At 52.9% G+C, this 23,553-nt stretch overlaps 3 protein-coding genes across 4 annotated transcripts in view; 1 reads left to right on the forward strand and 2 right to left on the reverse strand.

Annotated features, from left to right (window-relative positions):
• Window positions 1-12,347, reverse strand: part of LOC146597548 (sodium/mannose cotransporter SLC5A10-like) — a 19,186-nt gene extending 6,839 nt beyond the window's left edge. Inside the window, exon 1 of the mRNA XM_085301989.1 lies at window positions 12,320-12,347. The gene's annotated coding sequence lies outside the window, so the exon portion shown is untranslated. The remainder of the gene's footprint in view (window positions 1-12,319) is intronic.
• Window positions 1-22,853, reverse strand: part of LOC146597546 (sodium/mannose cotransporter SLC5A10-like) — a 44,841-nt gene extending 21,988 nt beyond the window's left edge. For both annotated transcript variants that reach the window (XR_014895481.1, XM_085301971.1), the window contains exons 1-2: window positions 22,755-22,853; window positions 19,868-20,003 (exon numbers count right to left, since the gene is read on the reverse strand). Coding sequence is in view for 1 of the 2 variants with exons in the window: in XM_085301971.1 (XP_085158097.1) it covers window positions 19,868-20,003; window positions 22,755-22,853 (235 nt within the window). In the remaining variant the exon portion in view is untranslated. The remainder of the gene's footprint in view (window positions 1-19,867; window positions 20,004-22,754) is intronic.
• On the forward strand, window positions 1,431-22,770 carry SACK1G (scaffolding CK1 anchoring protein G). Its single transcript, XM_085301973.1, has 5 exons — window positions 1,431-1,971; window positions 9,983-10,150; window positions 15,419-15,543; window positions 16,412-17,864; window positions 22,229-22,770. The coding sequence occupies exons 1-5, from the start codon at window positions 1,477-1,479 to the stop codon at window positions 22,652-22,654; spliced, it is 2,667 nt and encodes an 888-aa protein (XP_085158099.1). The 5' UTR covers window positions 1,431-1,476; the 3' UTR covers window positions 22,655-22,770.
• Window positions 22,854-23,553: the final 700 nt, after the last annotated feature.

Raw genomic sequence — 23,553 nt, forward strand, 5'->3', positions numbered from 1 at the left:
CCGCACTGGTGCAAGAATCTGACCCTGATTCTTGAAATTCTTCACTCGAACTGAGCTTTCAAGTAAAAAGCTCCACGTTTCTAGCTTGCGATCACTGACCGACAGATCCACGTTGGGTTTTYTTGCCCGTCTCCCAGTTAGGAACACAGTGTCAGAGTAAGGTCTAGTACGGTGTGAGACCGTGTCCCTGCTCCAAACCGCCCGCCGAAGCGGAGAAGCTTTTCCAAGAGCCACAGCACCCGGGAGCTGCTCGCTGGGACCCACCTTGGCTCCGAGCTCCAACATGAGCACAGGGATTTGTTATTCTTGGTGCAGGAGGGGTTAACAATGAGACACAGAGATAAACTTTCCTGGAAAATATTGACTTACCCCCCACACACAAAGGGAGATGATGGAGCAATTTCAGGACAGAGCTGCTTTTTTTTTTTTTTCCTTACCCTACAAACCCCTCCCCACTTCCCAGCGAACCTCCCGCACCGGGAAGCTTTTTGGAGGACCTTCAGGCTGACCCCGTTCGCCCGGCCAGGCTCAGCTCGCACCCAGCCCCCGGGACGGAGCGGGAGAAGCGCCGTGCCCGGACGGGAAAGGGAGCCGGCTTGGGCTGGAAGCGTGCGGCCGGCGAATCGGCCTCCCGCGCCGCCGGGCAGAGCCGCGCGCCCCGGGTTGGCGGAAAGAGTTAATGGCCCAGCAAAGCCGGGGAATGCGTGAAGGCAGCATGTGACTCCAGGTGGGGCAGGGCGGAGTGATGATTCATTCTTTTGCTTTTCCTCTTTTCACTTCTTGCTGTTACCTGTCCCTCTCGGCACTGCACACCGGCAGGAGCCTGAAATAATCGAGTTGCCGGCCTGGGAGATGCCGAAGAGGCTGACGGAGAAGTTTGCTGCGGCGAAACCAACCAGTTGACCCAATTCTGCGGGATCAATACCTGGGGACAACTTTTGAGCTTTGAGAATTTTGAGAAATTCTGCTTTCCTGAGCCTTTTTATAAGAAGTTATCTTTTGTTTTCCATAGTGATTTATTCTATTTATTCTATTACTCTGTTGAAAGAGAGGAGGATGAGACCAGCGTGGATCTGATGGTAGAAGACTTACCAGGCTGGGATACCCCGGAAGAGTCTATGCGTGCCCGAGTGTGAGGGGTCATTTCCCTCCTCGTACAAACCCCCGTGCAGAGAGCAGCAGCTTTCCCTGGGTCTGCCTTGCGCGGAGCCCTTGGTTGCTGCTCGGACCTAGGAGCAAACAAGGAGCCGATTCCTCCTCTCTGGAGGAGAAGAGGTCCAGAGTCCCAGAAACACTCTGCCAAGTGAGCGGGAGAACGGAGAGACGCGTTTCTATAGCTGTTCATTGAACTCAGGAACAAAACAATCATATATTTAAAGACTAGGAAATAACTAATTTCTTATTTATTGTCTGTAGCTGGTGCTTACTTGACATACCAAGCTCCCTTTGGAGGGCATATCAGTGTCTGCAGTCACCATGGCTTTCTCCCAGGTGCAGTGTCTGGACGACAGCCACGTCAACTGGAGGTCTAGTGAGTCCAAGCCTGAGTTCTTCTATAGCGAGGAGCAACGCCTTGCCTTGGAGGCACTGGCCTCTCAGGGGCCAGATGCCTTTTATGAGGTCTTGAAGAAAGAGAACATCAGGGACTTCCTCTCCGAGCTGGAGCTAAAGAAGATCCTGGATACACTTGAGACGTATGACCCAGGTTCTGAATACATCCCACGCCATGGCAGCAGCATGGGGGACAGCGAAGATGACCACAACAGCCAAGGGGATGAGCAGGATGTGGCCCCATCCCTGGAGTACTGGCCTCAGAGATCTGATCGGTCCATCCCCCAACTGGACCTCGGCTGGCCTGAGACCGTCGCCTACCGCGGGGTCACCCGTGCCATGGTGTACATGCAGCCACCCATTGAAGGGCAGGCTCACATCAAGGAGGTGGTGAGGAAGATGATCTGCCAGGCTCAGAAGGTGAGGCGTTCGCCGGGTGCTGGGGTAGGAACTGATCTGGGCTGTTCTGCCAATGTCAGGTCCTAAAGTCTTGCTCAGTCAGGCAATATACGTCCTCTGGGAACCTCTGCCCAAGCAAAAGCATCAGGGTAAATCATTCTGCTTTCCTTGTTAATTCTGAGTAATCAATAATCTGAGACTGCTTTTTGCTGAAGAGAGGTCATTAGCCTGGTCTAATAAGCCCTGGGAACCGTGTGACCTTTCCATGACTGCTACTGTAGCTGAGCTAGTCCCAGGGTCCCTACATACTTCTGAGGAAAGGAATGGGTGATCACATGGGCGATCACATCAGACTGATGYCATGGCATGAGGAGAGGGGAAGGAGAGGAGCAGATAGGAGAGGACCACGTTTATTGAAGGCCAGCTGTGGTGGGCAAAGGCCACTGGTATTTCCCAGTGACCCAGTGCTAGCTGAGAACTGGAAGAGGGGTTGGCACCTGCTGGTTTCACAGTGTTGGTTGATGGCCAGTAAGCTGTGTGTGTTTGGTTCTTGGAGAAATTCAGCCTTGGGGGAGGAACATCCCAGGACATGGTCTAGCAGTGAAACGGGGGAGAACGGCCTCTTCCCTCCCTCTGTCAGGGTTGTGGGAAGCAAGAAGAGTAAATGAGTAGGTCAGACAGCTCAGCTGAGTGGATTCCTCTCCCAGGCTTGGACACAGTCAGTGTGGCAGTCTCAGGTCAGAGCTGCTCAGCTCCAAAGGCCACCGAACCATCACTACCTGCCCCTTCTGGTGGTAGGGCAAATGCTAGCTCTCTCAGAGGGCTTTTGGATCCTGGTGGGAAAGACAAGAAGCCTTTATCCAGTAGCAGGTTATAGCCAGATTCTCTCCAAGATCTGGTAGCCAGAGGGCCGTGTATTTGAATGAACATGGCAGGTTCGCGAGGTGCCCACGCTGAGGCAGGAAACTTGATCTCCAAACAAGTCTGAACTGGCTGGGCACACAGGCTGGCAGGGATGGCCAAGCTTGCTCTCAGGGATGTGGGAGACGGGCCATGCTAGCTTCTAGGTGTGTGCAGGCCTGCTCTGAGGCAGGAGCCATCTTTGGGTAYTGACCATCACTTCCCTTCTCTCTTGCGAACGGTGAGTTGATCCTTTCCTGTGACGTTTCCCACTCTCAAAGGCTTTGCAGTGGCCTGCTTTCACACTGCACGGAAACAGAGGGCTGATTCTTGCAAAGAACTGAGCTCACAGGATGCAGCATGTGGAAAACTTTCCCATTACTAAGAATGCCTCATCTTCAGGTCTTTCCAGCTGCCTCCAACCAGGTTTGCAGCTCCTGTCCAGCTTTGCCTACTCATTGCTTCCTGCCTGCCCCCACGCAAATAGCACCTCCTGATTCATCCTTTCTACTGTCCTTCTCCTGTTCAGTGGAGCCAGGCAGCTGAGTCAGGCAGTTGCCGATGTGGGTGCCTCCACCATCCSCACCTCTGCTTGGATCATCTCCAAGCCTCCTGGATGTGCCCGTGGCCAATGCCACTGTTCTTGTCATGCGGGATCGGGCGGGGGGGGGGAATCCTTCATCAGCTCTATAACATTTAGTTGCCTTGGAGTGAATTGGCATCAGATAGAGCCTACCTGAAGAGGCATCAAGGGCAGAAAATATGTTATGGTTGTTAAAGAGGAGCTTGGAAAGCCAAGAAATATGGGTGACAGTTCYGCAACATGTCTTTGGTGATTTGAGCAAATCTTTACGTTGCCTTAGAAAATGTAGGGGAGTGACACTCTCCAGCTGGGCATATGCTTCAAGCCTGCAGTCTGGAGGGGAGTCGGGGATTAGCAGAAGTTATTAGGGTTTGAGAAATGGGGCTTCTCCAGGCCCTGAACCTCGTATCTGAGGACTACAGTTACTATAGCAGAACCCGCAATCACACAGCAGCTGAATTAAGATAACTGTTGGTGTACTCACTCCTGATTGTGAAGACTCGGATGTAGAACACGCTCCTCTACACCTTGAGATTTAAGCTGAGGCTTAAGGTCCCTGTGGCAGCCTTGGAGGTGAAACAGTTGGGCACAGGAATGGACAGGCCAGCTGACACTACATCAGTGGTGCCACAGTATGTTGATCTTGTGTCACGTCCTTCCTGGCATGCCCCTTGGGCCATCCTCTGGYCAGAACTTCAGCCCAGATTTGATGAGAAGATGCCCTTCAGCAGTTCCCGTCCACTGAAAGGGCAGGAAATTCTCCCACCTGCCCAGATCTCTGTTTCTACATACTAGCAGTGCTTTTCCTAATACCCACCTATCTTTTATCCTGTGGATCATTTGGTGATGAAAAAGGGGAAAAGTGCTRCTAGGCATTTCAGCCATACCATCCCAAGTTTCCCTTGATGCTTAGCCCCAACTTGGTTGTCTCCTGTGGCCAACTTGTCCTGTCACACTGGGAAATGGCAGTGCTCTTCATCTGACAGGTGTGGAAGAGCGATAGCTCTCTTGGTTTCAGTATTGTRTCAAGCAGGTTGACCCTTACTCCCAGAGATTCTGTTGAAGATGCTTGCTCTGAAATGTTCTCAGATGCCAAACAACAAATCACAACATAAGGGTTGCTATGTCACAGAGAGAAAAGCAAAGTCCGCCTGACGGAGCTTGTCTGAAGAAAGTTCAGAGCACATATGAGCACAGCTGCTGACGCTGGGTAAGCCCTCAYGGCAGCTCAGAGGGGAAATGGTTTGCATGAGGAAGCCAAGAGTCAAGATTTAAGGCCTCTTTAATGACGATGATATACGTATGTGCTTGCAGGTACAAGGCTAAACGCTGCTAAGTTAAGAGCCTCCACTTTATTTTGTGAAGTGGCAAATCCAGGCAAGCTGGAGCAAAGGATGCAAACGATCCCTTCACCTTTCCAGGAAAAAAAGGGTGAGACAAGACACAGGATTCTTGCAGCCACATCCCTGCCCTCCCTGGGACCTGGTGAATCCCCATTTCTCCACACATAGCACAGAGGCGGTCAAAGATGAGATGTCCAGGCAGGCTTCAGGCTGGAGACTTCCTTAGGGCTGGGGCTGGGAGCACAGCAGTTCCCCAAACTTCTCTCCTTCAATTCAGACACCACAAAGCTGTGCAGTCCATAGGGTTGGTAGGGAGGACCCTTTCTCCTTCACTTGGCTTTGGTTATGGCTCTATCTGACCAGAAAGCAGAACAGACTGAAAATCATGCCCTTGGCTAAAAGAAGACACTAGTGAGTCTGATTTCTTCTCTCCCAGTCTGCATTTGAGGTTCCAGGTTGAGATTGTGGTGATATAATTAAACTTAGCAACTTCCAGCAAAGTTTATGAGGCCCTATTAATTACTGTTTACAAAACCTCTGGCCATTTGTGGACAAAAGGGTCAACAAGAGAGAGCAATTATTAATGTTACTTGTCCCACTTCTCCTCAACACGCCTCCCCTAATTGCGCGTTGGTGCCTGCCTAATTCATTAAATGCCCACGTGGTGTGCCCCAAAAGTTATCATCTGATGAGTCAGAGTGACTTAATAAGGAGTTGCAATTTCCTCTATAAAACATGATCCTGCAGTTTACGCACTCGTCAAAGCAGTTCAGGAGGATCCCAGCATCATTTGCTCAGCGCTGGAGAGGAAGTAACTCTCTCTGCTCATCGGGGTCTCGGCATCTCTCGCATCCCTGCACTGCGGCCTGCTCTGCTCGCACCGCTGATCCTCAGTGCTTTGCACATCCGCTATGTCCAACAGATCTCAAGAGCTCCTGGGACTCTGAAGAGAGAACTGTCAYCCATTAGGCAGCTAGGATCATCGGGCTGTAAATTCGGGGCCTGTCTTCTCCACAGCAGCACTCTTTGGCCAAAGGCAAAGACCCGCGGTGAGGGATGGGCAGGATTCCTGGGATGATGCTGTTGCAAGWTGCGTTGGGAACAGGTCTGACTCTCCTGCTGCCTGGGATCTCATGCCATCATTTTCCCAAGTACAAAGCAAGCACGTGGGGCACTGAGCTCCACTCTCCTAGAAGTAATGGGGGACAAGGTCTGCCAAGCTTGCTCCTGAGGGCAGGGATGCCAGGTCTTTGCTCCAGACACTCCTGTTCCCTGGGACGGGAAGTAAATAGCACAGAGGATTGCATTTCTCCAAAGCACACAGACCTCCATTCTTTGCAGATTAAATCCTGCACCTGAGTTTTGGCCTTGATTCAACTGATTTCAGCCAGGGTTCAAGGAGGGACTACCCAGGAGCAGAGTTTGCCCTTGTGGACACTGGACTGTCTCACAGGGTCAGGAGCACTGCCAGGGATGTTCTCGGTCTCGCAGCCCATTTGGCGCTAGGGCAGTGTGCTGGCACGCTCCTTGGAGATCTCAGTGACAAAGAGCCCATCCTGCAGGCCAGACGCAGTGGGGAGAGAAGCAAAGTCCTGCCGAACAGGAGGGATAGAATTCCCTCTCCTTAAGTGTTGTATGGAATTAGAGGGGGTCATTTCACATTTATTTTTTCTTCAAAGCATTTGCCCCAGTGGGAACTCCCGTACAGTGTCGTTGCTTCGCCCACAGAGCGTTCCTTTCATTAAAAGCCTCACAACTAATGTCCAGCTATGCGGCTGATGACTCTTACCACCCYCATTTTATAAATCCTCAGTTTCCGTTTGGAGAGAATGGGGCACGCAGATTAAGTGCCATGGCCACAGCCACTGAGCGCATCAGTGTCAGAGACAGGAGCAAAATGCCTGCCACCAACCTGTCCTGCTCCAGTAGTTCAATCCAGGGAGACAAAACATCCTGGGTCCCAGTTCAGAGGTTCTTTAACCAAGATTTACAGCAGACAGAGAAGTTTCTCCTAAATTACCTGCTGTAAATGAAAAAGGGAACCAAGCCCTGAGTTCTAAAAGTCACTTTGAACCTGTCTCTCTTCACATCTTCAGTGAGATGACTGCGGGCTTTGCTGGCCCGCAGACCAGTATGAGCCCGATGCAACAAGGGCATCTATTTTTCTGCCTCAGTTTCCCTGTCAGTAAGGAGAGAACATGCAAAATGCACAGCTAGGTTCATTAGGGCGTAAGAATTTGTCCTTTCACTGTAAAAATTGCTGGAAAGTTTTCAAGTGACGATGAATGCAAATCCAGCTAAAAGCTGTCTAGAAGATGCYACTTTTTTAAACCTGCTTTTCAAGAAAAGAGCTGCGAATGACCTCCAGCCACGAATCTGCCTCAGCTGGTGGGGTGCAGAGCCAGGGGCTGAACCAAGCTCAGGGCGGTCTCCARGGAGGCGACAGGACATGGTTCCACCCTCACTCATTAGCACTAAAGGCAAAACACCACCAAGGGCAGTGAAGGAGCTTCAGCGAAACRGGTCCTGCACATCCAGACGTGGAACCGGCAACCAAACCATGCAGCAAGCCTGGGGGCTGCTTGTCTTGCCTGGCTTTGCTCAGCCTGACCTTGTGACAAGGAGCCTCTCACCCCGACCTAGAGCATCTGCAAAGTGCAACGTATCACAAGGTGAAGCCTGGCCGAGCCGTAACGGCTCAGCCRGGCTTCGTCCTCGGCGCCAGGAGCTGCTCAACGCAGAGAGCAGCAGCCTCGCTCTCTTGCCCAGCGTGGGCAGAGCTCCTGGTGGAAGAGGCTTCAAGCATCCTTGAGTAGCATCAAACGTGTCCCTCTCACCCRGCTCACCTCTCACGCACCTGGCAGCCACAGAAAGAGGTGAGATGAGCTGGCCAGGGTGAGCGGGTTCGAGGCAGCCTCGGAGGCAGCGCAGGCTGGGGAGGAGCAGCACAGACTCGCGTCGCAGTCTGACTCCTCACCCCTTCGCCTTCAGAAAGGAAGGGAACAGCCAGCAGTGTCATAACACACAGTGCTCTTAATAATTAGAGCTTGCCACCTCCCTCCCAGGGCTCCTATGGCACAAAACTAATTAAAAGGCGGCTCAGTGCTTTGAGATTCCTGGACCAGACGAGCCTGAGTGTGCAAGCGCCAGGCATCTGATCCCATCACTCCTGCGAGAGGAGTCTGAGAGGTCTCCGTGCATCACCCCCTGCAGAGAGGGCTAAGCAGGGGCGAAGGGCCAAGAACCCCACAGATGCAAAGCAAAGGCTCCCCTCGCCCTGGCCACTGCAGCACCTTTCTGGAACTGCTGCAGAGATGGAGACACCAAAGGGTTTCCAAGCCCTGGCCACAACACTGAAGTGCCCCCAGCACTGTGACGACAAGCCGCTTCGCAGCTCGGAGACCTGCGTGGCTGCAACAGGGCTGAATGCGGGGAAGGCAGACACAACGGTGGGTGTCTGCGCTGTCCTACTCCTGCCCTGGGATTGCACCGAGATGCTCACCGCTCTCCCCAGCGCACAGGTCTTGCGGGAGGGATTTGYGCTGGAGCCCCCTCCGCGCCTGCCACGGGGTTTTACAGCACATTTTCCCATGCTCATCAGTGATGCCATCTCCAGGAGGGCAAAATCCACAGGGGCAGAGTCAACTTCGGTGCTTAGGCAGCCTTTCCCGGTGAAACCCCAGCATGGCTGGATGTCGTGCAGTTGCGCCCTTGTATCAGGCGCTAGGCTCACCCTGGCCCCACCACAGCAGTGGACCTCCTATGTCTCAAAGCACTGAGAGGATGGTGACGGTGCCATTTGCCTAGCAAAGCTGGACGTGTAGTGCAGGGCTCTTCTCGTCCCTGCTGGGGCCCCATGGCCCCAGGTGCCTTTGTCCTGCTGTGGCTCTGCTTGGCTTTTGCAAGCCCTTGAGGAGGAGGAGGAGGAGGAGGAGGAGGAGGAGCTCCAAGGGGCATTTGCGTGGCAGAAGCAGCATCCGAAGCAGCATGGGGTGCTCCAAGCTGCAGAAGGGCCAGACAGCACAACACGACAGAGCTAGAGAGACAACGGCAGCCCAGCACTACCTCCCCAACGGGAGAAACGCCATCTGGTCTACAAAGCACTGCTCTAGCAGTGTAGTTAAACATGAACCAAACCACACAGCTCCTAACAGCAACGCTCTCTAAATCAACAGCGCAGATCTAAACRAATGGCTGGTTGCACTCACTGGGAACTGCAACCTGCTAGCTACCTTCAAGCAACCTTGYCAACTTGCAGGCAAGCCGGTTTTTAAAAGGTATTAAAAGTCATTTCAGCTCTTGAACGTGCCCCAGGGGTGTCTTGCAACTTTCTACCAAGCTTACAGTCATTTTTAACCCTCATTTATACTGTTTCTCTGAACAGAAGAGTGCAAGAGATCCCCAGGGAGGACAGGGATGTCTGATGGGGGGATCTGGGCCCACGCAATGTGCTCGCAGCCTGACACAGTTGTTGCAGCAAAAAGGAATGTTTTTTCTTCYGAGTTTTCCCATTATAGGAATTACGGGATAATTATATTATCTATAATAAAGGGAGGCAAAGCTTCTCAGGCAGAAACAGGATGCAGAAATTTATGGTGCTTGGTAAAGGCAATAATATTCAATTCGTCCCCAGATATCAACTTGTCAAAAATATATTCAGGAATACAAAGCTATGAAACGCAGGAAGGTTCATCAGCCAAAAGCTGGAACCCTTCCTAGCAGTTGCCCTGGTTTGGCACCTCTGCTCTCCAGGAAGCTGGGCTTCACGCCTGGGGCCTGCGTGTCCCCACAGAGGCTCAGATGTTCACAGGAGACAGGGCCTTCCAGGCCAGCCCTGGGCACTAGGACAGCAGGGTGCTACGGATGCGGCAGTGTGACTCATCTCAGGCTGTTTTCACAGCTAAGTGCACACTGGCCTTCAGGTCAAGGCGACAGATTTTACTGTGGGATCAAAGGAACTTGTTGGTGTGGCAGGTTTTGTCATCTGAGGCAGAAATGCAGCGTTGCAGACCAGCTTCCCCCCTGAGAGGTGCAAGCCTCACCTTCAACGTTTTAGGAAGTGCTGATGAGGTCTGAAGGAAGAGTCTCACAGTGCTGAAGCTAAAAAAAACGAGACCCAGCCCCAGCCTCCTAGGAAGAGAGCGCTTTGCTTCGGTTATGCGCAGACAGGRGTGATATGCTATCTGAACTCTTCTCCCTTCTGCAGGTCATTGCTGTGGTCATGGACATGTTCACTGACGTCGACATCTTCAAGGACCTTCTGGAAGCAGGCTTCAAGAGGAAAGTGGGAGTCTACATCATTGTAGATGAGACCAATGTGAAGCACTTCCTTCAGATGTGCGAGCGTGCCCAGATGCACACCGGCCACTTGAAGGTAAGGCTGGCGCGAAAGGTTCAGGGTCAGGTACTCTCCTCTAACGCAGAGAGACAAGCAGAGGTACCAGGTGTGATCTCCTGCCGTCTTACATGGATCACAGCCCCCAAACTTTAGGTCCTCCAGCTCTCTCTGCAAATCACTCATACATCCGCATTAGCTCTCAGAGGTTGGTACRGACTCACAGAAGACGGTCCAGGGCGAAAGGGCCCACAGTGACCAAACACAGAATATTCACACCACGCACTGGGGCTCTCTGCTCAGCCTCGTCGTGGTAGCCCAAGCCCTGCTGCCCATTCGCTCCCTGCCAGAGGAAGGGAGCCAAGGCCAACACCTCTCCAGTCTGGGCCTCGCGTCACCTCTTCTGGTTCCAGGTGCCAGTGGGCAAAGCATTGCTTCTCCCAGTCTGTGCTGAGCATTTAGCACCGGGGAGCTCTGACAGAGCTCCACGTGCTGCTGCAAAACCACGGAAATCCCGACAAACTGGCAGCCAGGACCAAAACAGCCTCTCAGGCACTGGGGKGTTGGTGGCAGCTTGCTCTGTGGGTTGCCTGTTCTTTAAAGTGCTAATTGCTTACTTCGAGGGAGGCTGGAAGGGGCCAGGGGCCCAGCACCAGCCTCTCCCGGAGGGAATGGATAGCTGAGAGAGATGGGGCAGCAATTGGAGATTAGAGACCTAAGCAAGGAATCAAAGAGGAGGGAAGATGCCCCGATGGAGGCAGCTGAAGACCATCACATCACGGGGAGCTTTTGGCTCTACCGTTAAGAGCCAGAGCTGCAGCGGACGGCTGGGAGCAGCCCGGCTCTCCCAGGACAGCTACTGGCTCTTCTCCACCACCAGGCCCCGTGAGGAAGCTCAAGAAATTTGGTCTGGGCAAATCACTGCGCCTGCTCAAGCCTCCTTTGCTGGAAGACAAGGAGGAATTCGTTCCCACCTCCTTCGGAAAGCCCTGCAGGAGCTACGGGTGGGACGGCCAGGAGGCCGGCGGGAGCCTCCCYGCCAGCGCGGCGGCGGCAGCGGTGCCCGAGCCGCCCTYGCCAGCTGCACCGCGCGGATCTGCYGGCACACGCCGCGTTTACCCGCGCCCGGGGCGCCCGCGGCAGCACGTGACTGTGCTCTGGTGCGCGAATCCTGTTTTGAAGCAGGAAAGAGAAAACAGAGCCCGGGAACGCCCGGCAACGGCGCCRGCTGAGCAGGGCCGCAGCGCCAGGAAAGCTTCCTAGCACCAGAAAGAGAAGCAGATGTTTGTGCCTGGCCACGAGGCCAAGCAACCGGTCACAACACCTGTTTGCTCCGACCGGTGGCTTTCTGCTTGGCTTTGTGCAGCAGCACCAAGCACCCTGGGACTGGGCTCCTGGCCGGGGCCGGCCGGGTGCCCCCGCAGTGGAGGTGACGAGCGGGTTCAAGCTCCTGCTCTGCATCRGAGTCGTGCCCGTGAGCCTCCCCTCCGCAGCGCACCGGCCGCCCCCCRCAGCCGTCCACCTCCCGGGCGGATGCGAGAAGCAGGCAGAGAAGGGCAGGCCCCCGGGACGGCCGCCGGCACCACGCGATCGAGAGGGTCCCCGCAGAGCTGGGAGGCGGAAACCTCTCCCGGGAGAGCCGGCGCTTCCGCTCGGCTCCTCCGACTCCAGGCGGAGAGGGGAGCATCCCCGCCGGGCCGCCTCCGCTCCGGAGAGCCTGCCCCGAATCCCTCCTGCCCTCCCACCGCTGCGGCCGCCCCGGCCGTCCCGCACGCCAAGCGAGGAGGGGACGCAAGAGGCGCGTGCCAAAAACGCTTCTCTCCCAGCCCAGCTCCGTGCGTGCGCCAGGCCAGGGAGCTCCGCAACGAGCTGGCAGCGAAGCCCCCGGCAGAGCTTTGCCTCCGCTCTGTGCGTGCCGGGATCACTAAGGAATAACCCGGTGCTGTGCCCGTGGGAAGGCAGAGGGAGATGACGGGGAAGAAGAGCAGGAGAAGGGAATCAACGCCCTGCTAGGAGCAGCAGCCGGCGCAGGGAGGCACAGCCGGCGAGGCCCGCTCCTGGCCCGTGCTCGTCCCAGCAGCAAGACAGAGTCCCGGCTCTCAGCTGGGCGTAACGCTCCTATCGCAGGCTCAGGGCGCGAACGGCCGAGGAATCCAGCAGTTTCACTTTTAGGCCCACAGACACCTCTCCCTCCTGGCTGTACTTTACCCGCTGCCTCCAAGTCCCTCTGCCTCTGCTGTTGCTTGGCAAAGATAATGTTTCTTCCCCTGATGTCACCCAGCCGTGCGGCGCTGGCTGCCAAATGGCTCACGGGAAGGTCCGTGTCCGGACAAGCTCTCCAAATTTGCTTACGGTGAGGCAAACATCAGACTGAGCTGGAACACGTACAAGCCACGTAATTGCAACGCTAACAGGAGAACTGGACTTTGCCGGGCCGTGACGCAGCGCGGGCTCTCGGGGCCGRGCACACAGAGGGGAGCGGGCTCGCGGAGGAGCACGGCTCCCTTCTGCCCGAGACACCAGCTAGCCGAGCTTGGCATCTTCATCCAACCACACAGTCTCCAGGCTCTCTTTAATTGCTGCTCGCAACAATTAAAACAGATAYAGCCAAGCTTGTGTGCGCATCCAAACTCCCCCACGAGTCTGGTATTTTCCAGACTGCTTCTGCTTCAGGACCAGAAAAGCCAGAGCTGATGCACGCCAGTGTTTTAATGGATGAGGAGCCTGATGGCAGGACCGGAAAAGCAGGAGAGCRTTTGCACAGCTCGGCAAATGTCTCCAAGCTGTGATCTGCCGCATATTGCTCGTCACAGCCAATTGCCGGAGCGGTATTCAGTGGGGCAGGAGACTGTGAAGAAACTAGGGCAGTGTCTGGGAGCTGCTTCGTAAGCCAGGAGATGCTAACGAAACATATATCGTTATCTTGGTGTCTAACAGGCAGGTCTTATGTGCTTTGCAATTAACACGCCAGCTTGGGCAACACGGCTGATTCGTTAAGCAAGGGCGAGTGTTTGGAGAGTGATTCACTCGCTCCCGCAGGGCAGCTCCTGAGCTCGGCGAGCAGGCAGCGGCCGGGGCGCACGCTGGCTCTCCGCTTCTCTTCGGAGAGGTTAAACAAACAGATCTGACTTAACAGAGGCGATACTCCAGGAGCGAGGAGGAAGAGGAAGGCAAGAGGCACCTCGCTTCTGGGTGTCACCTGAGAACATCTTCTGCCGCTCTGTGCATTTGTGAAAAGGTTTGGCTCAGACCAGGCAGGCAGATTAACGCRCTGCGAGGAGGCGTTTGGCGAGCAGGGGACGCAGAGCCTCCTCCAAGCGATGGGCAGAGGTCTGAGCCTGGCTTATTTTCCTGGGCACAGCACTGTTGACGGCTTGGTTTAGCCAGCAGCAGGCCCACGGGCTGCCCCGGCAGCAAGAGCCATTGCTGAGCTGCTCTTGCAGCAGTTTTAGTGGGAAACGCAGCACGGGGAGGGGAATCCGCCCCGCCACCCAAACCAGGATGTCCTGGGCTGTGCCCTAGCGTACACAGATCCTCCCTACCCTTTTCCACTACACGCAAGCGTTAGCTGCTGCCCTCACGCCAGACGAGCAGCTTTCGCACCCACCGCAGTGCTTGCACCCCGGGGCTTGCTCAGCGTTGGTCTSGCCCCAGCAGCACGACAGACAGAAAGGACAAAGCTGGAAAATCAAATGCAAGCTGCACACATCACATCAATCTGCTGAAGGACCGAAGCTGGACTTCTCCACCCAGTGTACAAGGCTTCCTGGGAAAGCCGGCCAGGAAAACCTTTGCATCACACAAACACCAGCTTTTGCTCCCTGTCCCTTCTACCAAGTATAGTGGGTCAAGAGGCTGCAGTCCAACGAGCTCCCTGAGCAATAGCTCCCACRGGATCACATCCCACAGAGGAGAAGAAGAGACAAGACCCCAGGAAAGCAGATGAGGAAGGGATGAAGTGAGGAAGATTTTCGGGGAGAGGGTAGAAAAAGTATTTTAGGTCCCCTTTTAAGCTTAAAGGAAAAAAAAAGAAAAGGATGCCATGACCTAGTGACCAGATTCAGCAGTGGCACTAAGATTTACCAATAGGCCAGCAGAAATAGGAGGAACGAAGGTGCTTTCATAAGAAAATATTCTCTCTCCACCCACAGGAGAACATTCATTTCTGTGAATGTTACAATTTCATTTCAAAATCTCATTTACTGTGAAAGATACAATTTGCACAGATGTAAAAATGTGTTTGCGTCCTGCATTTTGGAGGAAAAACAYGGAAGTATGAGAAAAGCTGAGAACTACATGGCTGTTTTTGCAGAGCTGGGGCACCCCTTCGCCTGCCTGCAGGAGCACTTTGGACCGTGGGGACGTGCCTCCCTCCTGGGACGGCCCCGGCGGGTCACGGGCTGCCCACGGCGGGGACGACAGCTCTGACTGGCAGAGCGGCTGGGCTCCCCGGCCAGTGGAAACCCTGCTCCCAGGCTGCCTGCCTAGGGTCGCACTGAAGCATGGTGCGTGTCCCTTTTGGCCCTTGTCCTCAGGTTTCATCTCCCAAGGGTGAAAAGATGTTGCATCGCTTTTCCCTCCACCCAGCAGTGGAGAAACACACTCACACTGAGGAGCAAAGCAGATCTAAGTGGATAGCTGGGCTAAGAGAAGGCAGCTCACCACCATCAGGCTTGCGTGTGCTGTCCTGAGGTCAGCATCTTCACAGGAAAGCACTTGTAGATCTGCCAATGGAGAGAAGGTGAGAAATCACCACTCTCATGGGAGTATTTGCATAGATCTTTAGAGATGGAAAATGTTTGGCGCTGTTATTGCAAGCTGACTATCCACAACACTGAGTTCAAGAGGTGGAAAACACTGCTCCGCATATGGGGAAACAGGAAATTCTTTAAGCCAAGTCCCTGAGTTGCTGTGTGGCCTTGGGCAAGTTATTTTATCTTCCCATCTCTGAGGCCTCCRCAGAGCAGGCTGTGAGGAATGTTTCCCGTTTCGGAGGGGTTGTGAAATTATCCTCTGGAGTGTCAACGCAGGGGGCCGAACGCTGCTTTGGAAAACGGCACTTCAAGTATTTTATTTAGGCCAGGAGCCAAAGTCGGCTCCAAACCGAGTGAAAACATGGAAGCGCCATTCAGTGCAGTGCCASAAAGGGCCTTCAGCTGGATTTCTGTTCAGAGAAGCCTGGCGGCGGGAAGGAATGGTCGAGAGGGCACAGCCAAGGCCAGCTGAGGGTCTGCCAGCATCTGGCCACTAGCTCCCCTCCCCTGTCCCRAGCTCCCTCCCACTCATTGCGTTGGCTTTGCTTTGCAGAACCTCAGAGTTCGAAGCACCGGGGGAACCGAATTTTATACTCGCTCAGCCAYGAAGTTCAAAGGGGCCTTGGCCCAGAAGTTCATGTTTGTGGATGGTGACCGGGCCATGTGCGGATCCTACAGGTAATCACCAGGGTCTCCTCTTGCCTGCCCCAAGGAAGTCATAGTGTTGCCTAAAGACTGGGCCTGCTGGAGGGGGAACCTTGCTTGGCTGCAGGGGAACGCATGGGAATGGCAGGAGAAGGGTTTTCTGTGAAAGTGCAYGGTCAAAGTGAACGAACAGAGCCTGCCCAATACGGGCACTGTCATGGCCATATTCTGATTTGGAATTAGACCCAAGGGGCTCAGCACTACCCCACTGGCAGGACTACGATACCTCTCCTAGGAGGAGGCCAGAACGAGACACACAAAGTGCTTCTGCAAGTGGACGTGGTGACAGCACTCTGAGCCAAGCACAGGAAGGACAAAASCAAGCTGCAGCCAGTGCTAGCTCTAACGTTGGCCTCCATTTTTGCAAATCAACACTGGGTACCCAAATTTTTCAGATTTATCCAAATGAAAACTTGCTTTGGTAGAAATAGATCTGTCCCATTTAAACTTTTCCATCTCTAAAAGACAAGTTCCATAAAGGTGAAAGTGAAACTGTTTTCCACTTTCTGACCACAATAATAACACAAAGGTTGCACATCTGTTTACAAACCACTTTTCCTTTCTGTTGGTTACTTAAAGAAAGTRGCCAACACTGAAACGAAAAGCTAACTGACCCACAAAAGATATCTTTCACTTTTATTTCAAGCTCAAGTGCTCTCAAGACTCCAACTTTTCATTCCAATTTGGGATGAGAGCTTTCTTTGTTAAAATCTCCATATTATGGCTTCTTATARCAAAACCATCTCCTTCCTAGTACTGTTAAATTCCCTGATGAAGGCCAGGGTTGGAGAGGGCTATATTTACCAGCAAGCACTCAATTTCCAACGCTTTTCCATTGCAGCTTCACCTGGTCTGCTGCAAGGACAGACAGGAATGTCATTACGGTTCTTTCGGGCCAAGTGGTGGAGGCATTTGACAAGCAGTTCCAAGAACTGTATCTCATGTCCAAGGGGCTGAGTCTCAAGTCTATCCCCATGGGCGAGGAGCCWGAGCCTGAGCCTGTAACACTGCCTTCTGTTGTGCCCGTGACCCCTGCCAATGCCGTGGTAAAGAAGCTGATTAACCCTAAGTATGCCCTGGTGAAGGCCAAGAGCGCAGACCAGATCAGCAAGACTTCTTCTGAGAATCAGGACAAAAACCAGAAGACGGACAACAAAGGCAAGGCCCTTCCTGAGGGCCAGGCAGGCGAAAAGCATGGTGACACAGCAGATCTCTCTCTACTTATCCACCCCGGCCTCCTCAATTTGGAGAAAGCCAACATGTTCGACTATCTGCCCACCTGGGTCGAGCCTGACCCAGAGCCTGGGAGCGAAGTCTTGGGCTACATCAATATTATTGACCCCAACATAAAGAACGTGAAGCTCTCTCAGATGAACCGCATCAAAGTCTGTGATGTCTCCCAAGCCAGTGCTCAGCACAGGCAGATGCTGAAGAACAGAGAGTTGGAAATCAAGAAAAGCTCAGAACAAGAGCCATCTCCAGTGTCCCCATGCCAAAGACAGAGCTCTCAGACTCCTGCAGAAGTTTCTATGCCACCTGTTGCCAGCCCCATTGAGAGCACCAGCTGGAAAACGAAGAAAGTAGGWACTTTTGCAGCTTTGCCTTTGAGCCACCATTTGAAGCAGCCTGATGAGACACACAAGGAAATCAAGCCCCCAGTTCCAAAGCCAAGAACCATCCCAGTAGGAAGCCTTGTGACCAAAGCCAGCACTCCCTACAACAATAACACTGGCCTGGAAGGTGACACACAGCAGCCACAGCCACAACCAGCCAAGCAAGCAAATGTTAAAGAAGAACCAAACAACAATCCCAGCAGAGCTTCAACAGAGACCAGCCACCACGAGCCAGACCAGCCCACAGCAGGACCACAGMAGGACAGAGGGCCTGTCTGTACGCACAATGGTCTGGCTGAAGAGGAGGAGGAGGAGGAGGAGTATATAACTCTCAGCGACCAGGAGAGCTGCTCCAGCAGCTCTGCTGATCACAGCTACCGCCGCTCCAATGCCTCCTCCATCTCAGATGAGTATTTTGAGGTGAGAGATCGCTACGGGCCGCTCCGGAGAACTAACTCCGATGTCACCCCCAATGGGGAGATCCTGCCAATACAGAGGAAACTGAGCGATCCTCACATCAGCAGGGGCACCTTCCTCAGTCCGCTGGGGAACCTGCCGTCACTGACGCACATGAGGGCAGAGGATGTGGCAAAGAGGAGGAGCAACGCCGTGGAGATTAGGTGTGTGCTGCCCCGCACCGTCCTCGATGGCAACAGCTCCTACCCTGGCAGTGCTGCACAGGTAGGCTTGTTTGTTATAACCTCCTTTGCTGTGTTTCTCCACTCTGCAAGCCAGCAGCACGCTGCTGCTTCTGCTGTAAAACACCTCTGCAACCCAGGAGGTAACCAGGCCAACTCAGCAGAGGCCAGGCTTACAGTGTCGTTGCTAGCTTTGCTCTCRTGTCCCAGATGCCATGCTCAGACACACACGCAGGAGAATACCGTACTCTTTCACTGCCTCACAYGCAATAATTGCAGGAGCCACCCAAGAGGTGCTCTTGGTCAGAAAGATGGTGGCCACACCACAGCTCTTCAGGTGTCTGGGAGTGCCAAAGGAAGGCTGTTCAAAAGAAGGTCTTTTCTAGAATTAGAGACTTTACTGCATGGCCTCTGGGAAGCAGGGGAGGGTTGTGCCCTAAGCCACTCACTCACCARGCTCTATCCGATAGCCCATTGGCAGCAAGCGTTAGGGCAATGGCGTCACACCTGGGTGGGGGATAGACGGTGCGTGCAGGCATGTTCTTATGCAGGCTTGTTTTCTAACTTGTTATAAAGGTGATTAGCATCAAAGTAAAACACTTGGACGCATAATTACGTAGAGCAACGCAGCAGAGAAACAGGGATGGCAGCATCTGCCAGAGAACGCCGCAGTCAGCAGCTTTCCGGGCGGCTCATGAGCCGTGCCAGACCTAATCACTCTGCACAGCCATGGGAGTGGGCCAGCTGGCTGCCGTCAGCTGGATTTGGGGTGGAGGTATCGCTCCATGCAGGCATGGGTAAGAGAGGGACAATCTCCCACTTCTAAGCCCTGGAGATCCTTGCACCACTCCCAAGGACTCTGCATTTTGGTTTCTGAAAGCTCCCCACCCATTCCTTCCAGGGCATCCAAACACCCAGGGCCAAAGCAGGAGGCAGAAGCTGACATCGGCAAAGCCACCTGAGGTTACCCCAGCCAAGCAGCTGGCTCCCACCTAATCTATGTTTACAAGGAATTAAATTTATTAGTCCAGAGTCCACTCGCCCTTTACCTCCCCAGCCAGCAACATGGAGRTAAGAGCCAGCTCATCAAAAAGATCTCCTTGCACCCTGCAGAGCCGTGCAGAGCGAGGTGCACCAAGCCTTTTGATGTGCTGCTCTCAAGGAGCTTGTGACCCAGCTCCCTGGGTGCCACGTTGTTCAAAGTGGCCAGGTATGTTTGTGTTCTTGCAATAACCTGTTCAGACTTTTTATGAAAGGCAGATAATTGACGTGCCATCAGAGTTAGGAAAGCAAGCTCTCAGCTCATAGAAATGTGGAGAGAATAATTTCTCCCATATGTAACAACAATAAGCCAAAGCAATCCTTGATTAATTCTGTAAGAACCTTAAATCTAAATGAGTTACGAGAACAGCAACAGTACTGGAAAGATGATCTGCAAGTGGGCCCCAGCAAGATCCTTTCCTAGGAGCTTCTGCAGCTTCGCACAGTAAATAATCCCTCAGAGTCAGCCTCCTGGAGCTGAACCAGCCTCTGGAGTCCAGATTTCAATTTGCACATCACACTGGAAATTGCTATTCTCTCTCTCATTTTGGTAGTCTTTGTATCTCCCAGCATCAAACATTTTCATTTTGGGTCCTYGTTTCTTATGCGTAGCTGGGGCTCTTAGACACTGGCCCACAACATTTAGCCCAAGATGCAGGCTTAGGCTCACTCAGGATATACGATACGTTTCTCATCACATTGAAAACATAAGACATTTATTACTGGAGCATTTCATTGCCTGAATATACACAACCCCATTCACACAGGCTACACCGGTAACAGAGGACAGCAGACCAGGCTGACGCACAGCATCCACAAGGGAAAACTCAGGGGCACTCAGGCCAAGGCCCTCCCCTCCAGGAGGGCCAGATAAAGCTCACCACACTGTTCCCATCTCCTGCACRATCTGGCTACATCTGTACCTCCGCATCTCAGCAACTTCTGCTTAGTAACATGCAAAATACCAAACTCATCAGCTCCACTTCTGTGGCATAGGTGCCTTACCTGGGTACAGGATCCTGCTGATCATCCCTGGCATGATGATGATGAACAAGGGCAGCATTTTCAGGTAGCTGGCCAGGATGGAGCCAGCCTTTGCATGGTTCAGACTCTTTGCAGAGAGAGACCTCTGGACAATRACCTGTGGGAGAGCCAGGGAAGGAGGATGAGCAGCCCACAAAACATGCTATTTAATGTCAGTCTCATCCTTGCCAAACAGCACCCCAGACATCTCCAAGCACTGCAGCCATTTGGCACTGGCCCCAGAGATGGCTGCCTGGCAGCCCATGGGTTTCTCTCTGGACMGGGAGTAGGTTCTTGTTATTCCGTTACATCATGAAGGCCCAATACAACTACCAGTAGAAGTCCTTGTTACACATGGACCCAACATCTCAAGGTTTCCCCTCTTGTTAGCAGGACAGCAGCTGTGGTCTTTGTTGAGAGCAAGCGAGCTGGGACAGAAAGGCAACYGGGAAACTGCTGAGCTCAGCGATGCGTGAGAGCAGTGCAGTTACTGTTACTGCAAACCTRCTCCCTGCACAGCAAGTCTTTGTGCATGGGTTAGAGCAAGGTGGCAGTCATATCCGGGAATCAATTCTCCACCAACATGATTTTTCCCTCTTGTCCCTTCTCTGAGTCGGTCATAGGAACCAGTTTCCTCCCCAAACAAGTACCCAGAAATGAAAGGAATGCCAGATCTTGTCTCCTGCTGTCACAGACAAATCCCTCACCTACACTGACTAAATGATTGCACCTCAAAGGTCTGTCCGTCCAAGCTTTGCCCATCCATGATACAGCCAGGCCTTGGACTTTGAGACTCTCTCTTAAATAAGCAACATCCATACAAATGCTGACATTAAAACAGCTCAGACTCTCTCCAAGGGCTTAGAGAAGCACCAAGCAGGATTCAGCCCCTCCTGAGCAAGCACATGGTCATGCAACTTGGAGCTGAATCAGGGCAAAGCCAGAGTTCAGCTTCTGCCCTGCTCTCCAAGAGCTAGAGCATGTCAGGAGCTGCAGCACCAACCACAACTCATCACGTGCCCTACATGGGGCACACAGGATTTGAAAGGGAGAGGAGCAAAATCACCCTTAGTCCCTTAGTTTTTCCTTTCCAGAAAACATCTTAGGCCTTAGCACTGACTTTCRCTAGTCTTGTTAAATCAATGCAGCTAACCCCCCCTTACTCTGGTATCACCCTAAGCTAAATTGTTCTAATGCAACCTTCCTGGTCAAAGTAAGGCCTGGTGTCTCCTTTGCAGGAGCTCACAGCTGTGGATTAGAGAGGAGAGAGGCCATTGGGATATTCAGACTGGCTAGCTGAATGCGCARAGGCAGCCCGTCTGCGGGTGCAGAGCTGGCCGCCCTGCTAGGGTCCCAACAGCAGCAGAACCAAGGCAGTTTTGTGCAGCCTGCTCTGCAGCTTCCACTGCCCTAGCTAGTCCTGCTATCAGCTCCTGAGCTTGCCAGATTAAATTGCACTCAAGTACTACATGGAGTGCAATCACACCTCCAGAGTGCAGTGCAGGCACACCCAAAGAGGGTGATAAATATCTGGTGACCACAGCCACGTGTAAGGCTTTACCCAGACCAAAATTAAGATTAATGGAGCTCAGACCCAATCCAAACATCTCTCACCCCAGTAATCAGAACCAGCCCACACAGTGCTAAACTGTTGCAAGCTCACGCTTACCTCGCAGTCCCACCTTCTTCTCCCAACCCTATATCCTTTGATCTAACGTTGCTAGCCACTTAGATCCCACAGGTTAGGTCTGGATGACTGAACACTCTCTTGGTCTAAAATGGGAAGTCAGATGATCAACACAGGCATTCAGACTGCTGCTTAAAGAGAAGGTGTTCAGATACTGCTGAATCCTTGGTTCTAGATCACCAGGAGGGACTGACTTGACTTGGGACAGCCTCGGACTGCTTGAGAAGCAGCTGCTCAGGGACTGCACTGCAAAGTGAGATGCACTGCCACCACCTGTAGTTTGCCTTCTTGCTGCTCTGTAAGGTGCAGCAACAGCACAGTGGCTTCAGCATATGTTAAACCATCTGGGCAGCTGCAGGGCACAATAACTTTACCAGCTCTCGCAACTTGCTTGAATCAAAGCCCTAAATCAGGGGGAAAGACCTTCACTAGAGAAGTCACAGGAGTAACAACAGTCAGGGCTTGAGGTCTTCTCTTTTGGGCTACCACCAGTCTCAGAAGAATCAGGGGCCTTCTACCCAAGTGGTAGAGGGACTTSTCCATAACAAGTAAGTCTGTGGCACAGAAGTTTGAAGGATTGTCCATACAGGGGAATAGAGTCTGTACAACAACAGTAAATCGTGTCCCCCCCCCCTTTTCTGTTCTTTAACAAACAGGGGGCACACATCTACCATTACCGATCCAGGAACCCTGCAGGCAGAGAACAAGGCAAAGAAATCTCCTGTTCCCTGACGCATGAGAAACCTCCTGCGGCCAGCAAATGCAGAGGGGATGGAGGCAGCCCTAAAAAGACCATTGCAACTGCAGGTAGCCAGCCATACTGGCAAAGCAAGACCTTCAGCCCCAGCAAGAATATACGGCCAAGCCACCTCTCACCAAGCAGCCCCAGAGCGACAAGCAAGCCCTTCACCTCACTCCCAGAAAGCCAGAAGACAGCAGAAGAAACAAGGACACCCTTTGGCATCCCAGTCTCCAAACTATCCCAGTCCAAGCACCTCAAGAGCAAGGTTGCAGCAGCCCCAAGCACTTCCCCCGGCTCCAAAAAGAAGCCTCCAGAGGCCACCAGTCAGAAGGACCACTAGGCATTAGTGCAGGTGGATGTCCAGGACAAAAGCTGTAGAGCGTGCCTGGATCCCAGGCAATGCCRTGTTACATGGGGCAGGGGAATATGTTTACATTTACCTGGTCGGTGCACCAGTACCACGTGGCCATGACAGACAGCCCGAAAGTCATCCCAGTCCAGGGCAGATCTCCAGAGACTGGGTCTCGGAAGAGGTGCATAGCATCCGCTCTGGGTAGGTGGCAGGTAGTGTTGGGAACAATCTTGGCTGGAACAGCTTTTGAGTAGGCCTCTTCCAGGTTTGGGTAACCACCAATCTCATTAAAAGCTAGAAGACAGCATTGGGGGAGGCTGATTAGAGCAATCAAAATCCAGTTGTCTCTGAGATCAGCTGGTAAAGAAATCAAGAACTTGCTATCCACAACTTCTGCCCCCTTCTTCCTGGCCCTGCTTCCCAAAGAGGGGGAGCTGTTTTGCAATGATATTTTATTCTAGTTATTTAAGAGACTCTTCTATTAATGTTTTGCACAGCTGGTCCCATTACATTGTGCCCTTCCTTAGGAGGATGATCCATGTTCTGGAACAAAGGCTCCTCAAGGGACCCACCTCTTTTGACCTTGTACTGTAAAAGCAAGYTGTTTATTAAAGCACCCCAGTCCCAGAGCATGGGGAACTTCTTTGGAACAAGTAAATGCAAGTTTAGGTAGCCTTTGACTTGATATACTACAATACAAGGTGCCTTGGCTCTAGAGTCTGGCCAAACATTTTCTATCTCTATGAGCATTTATGCAACACCCCCTGCCCTGCTTTGTTTTTAAGCATCCAGAACTAAGCGCACACACACACACACACACACAAAAAAAAAAGAAAAAAGAAAAAGCCCCCCATCACTGCGTTTTCCCTAGGAAATGGGATCCAACC

The sequence above is a fragment of the Rhea americana genome, unplaced genomic scaffold, assembly GCF_003343005.1.
Source record: "Rhea americana isolate MKP2758 unplaced genomic scaffold, rheAme1 scaffold_181, whole genome shotgun sequence".
Classification (NCBI taxonomy): Eukaryota; Metazoa; Chordata; class Aves; order Rheiformes; family Rheidae; genus Rhea; species Rhea americana.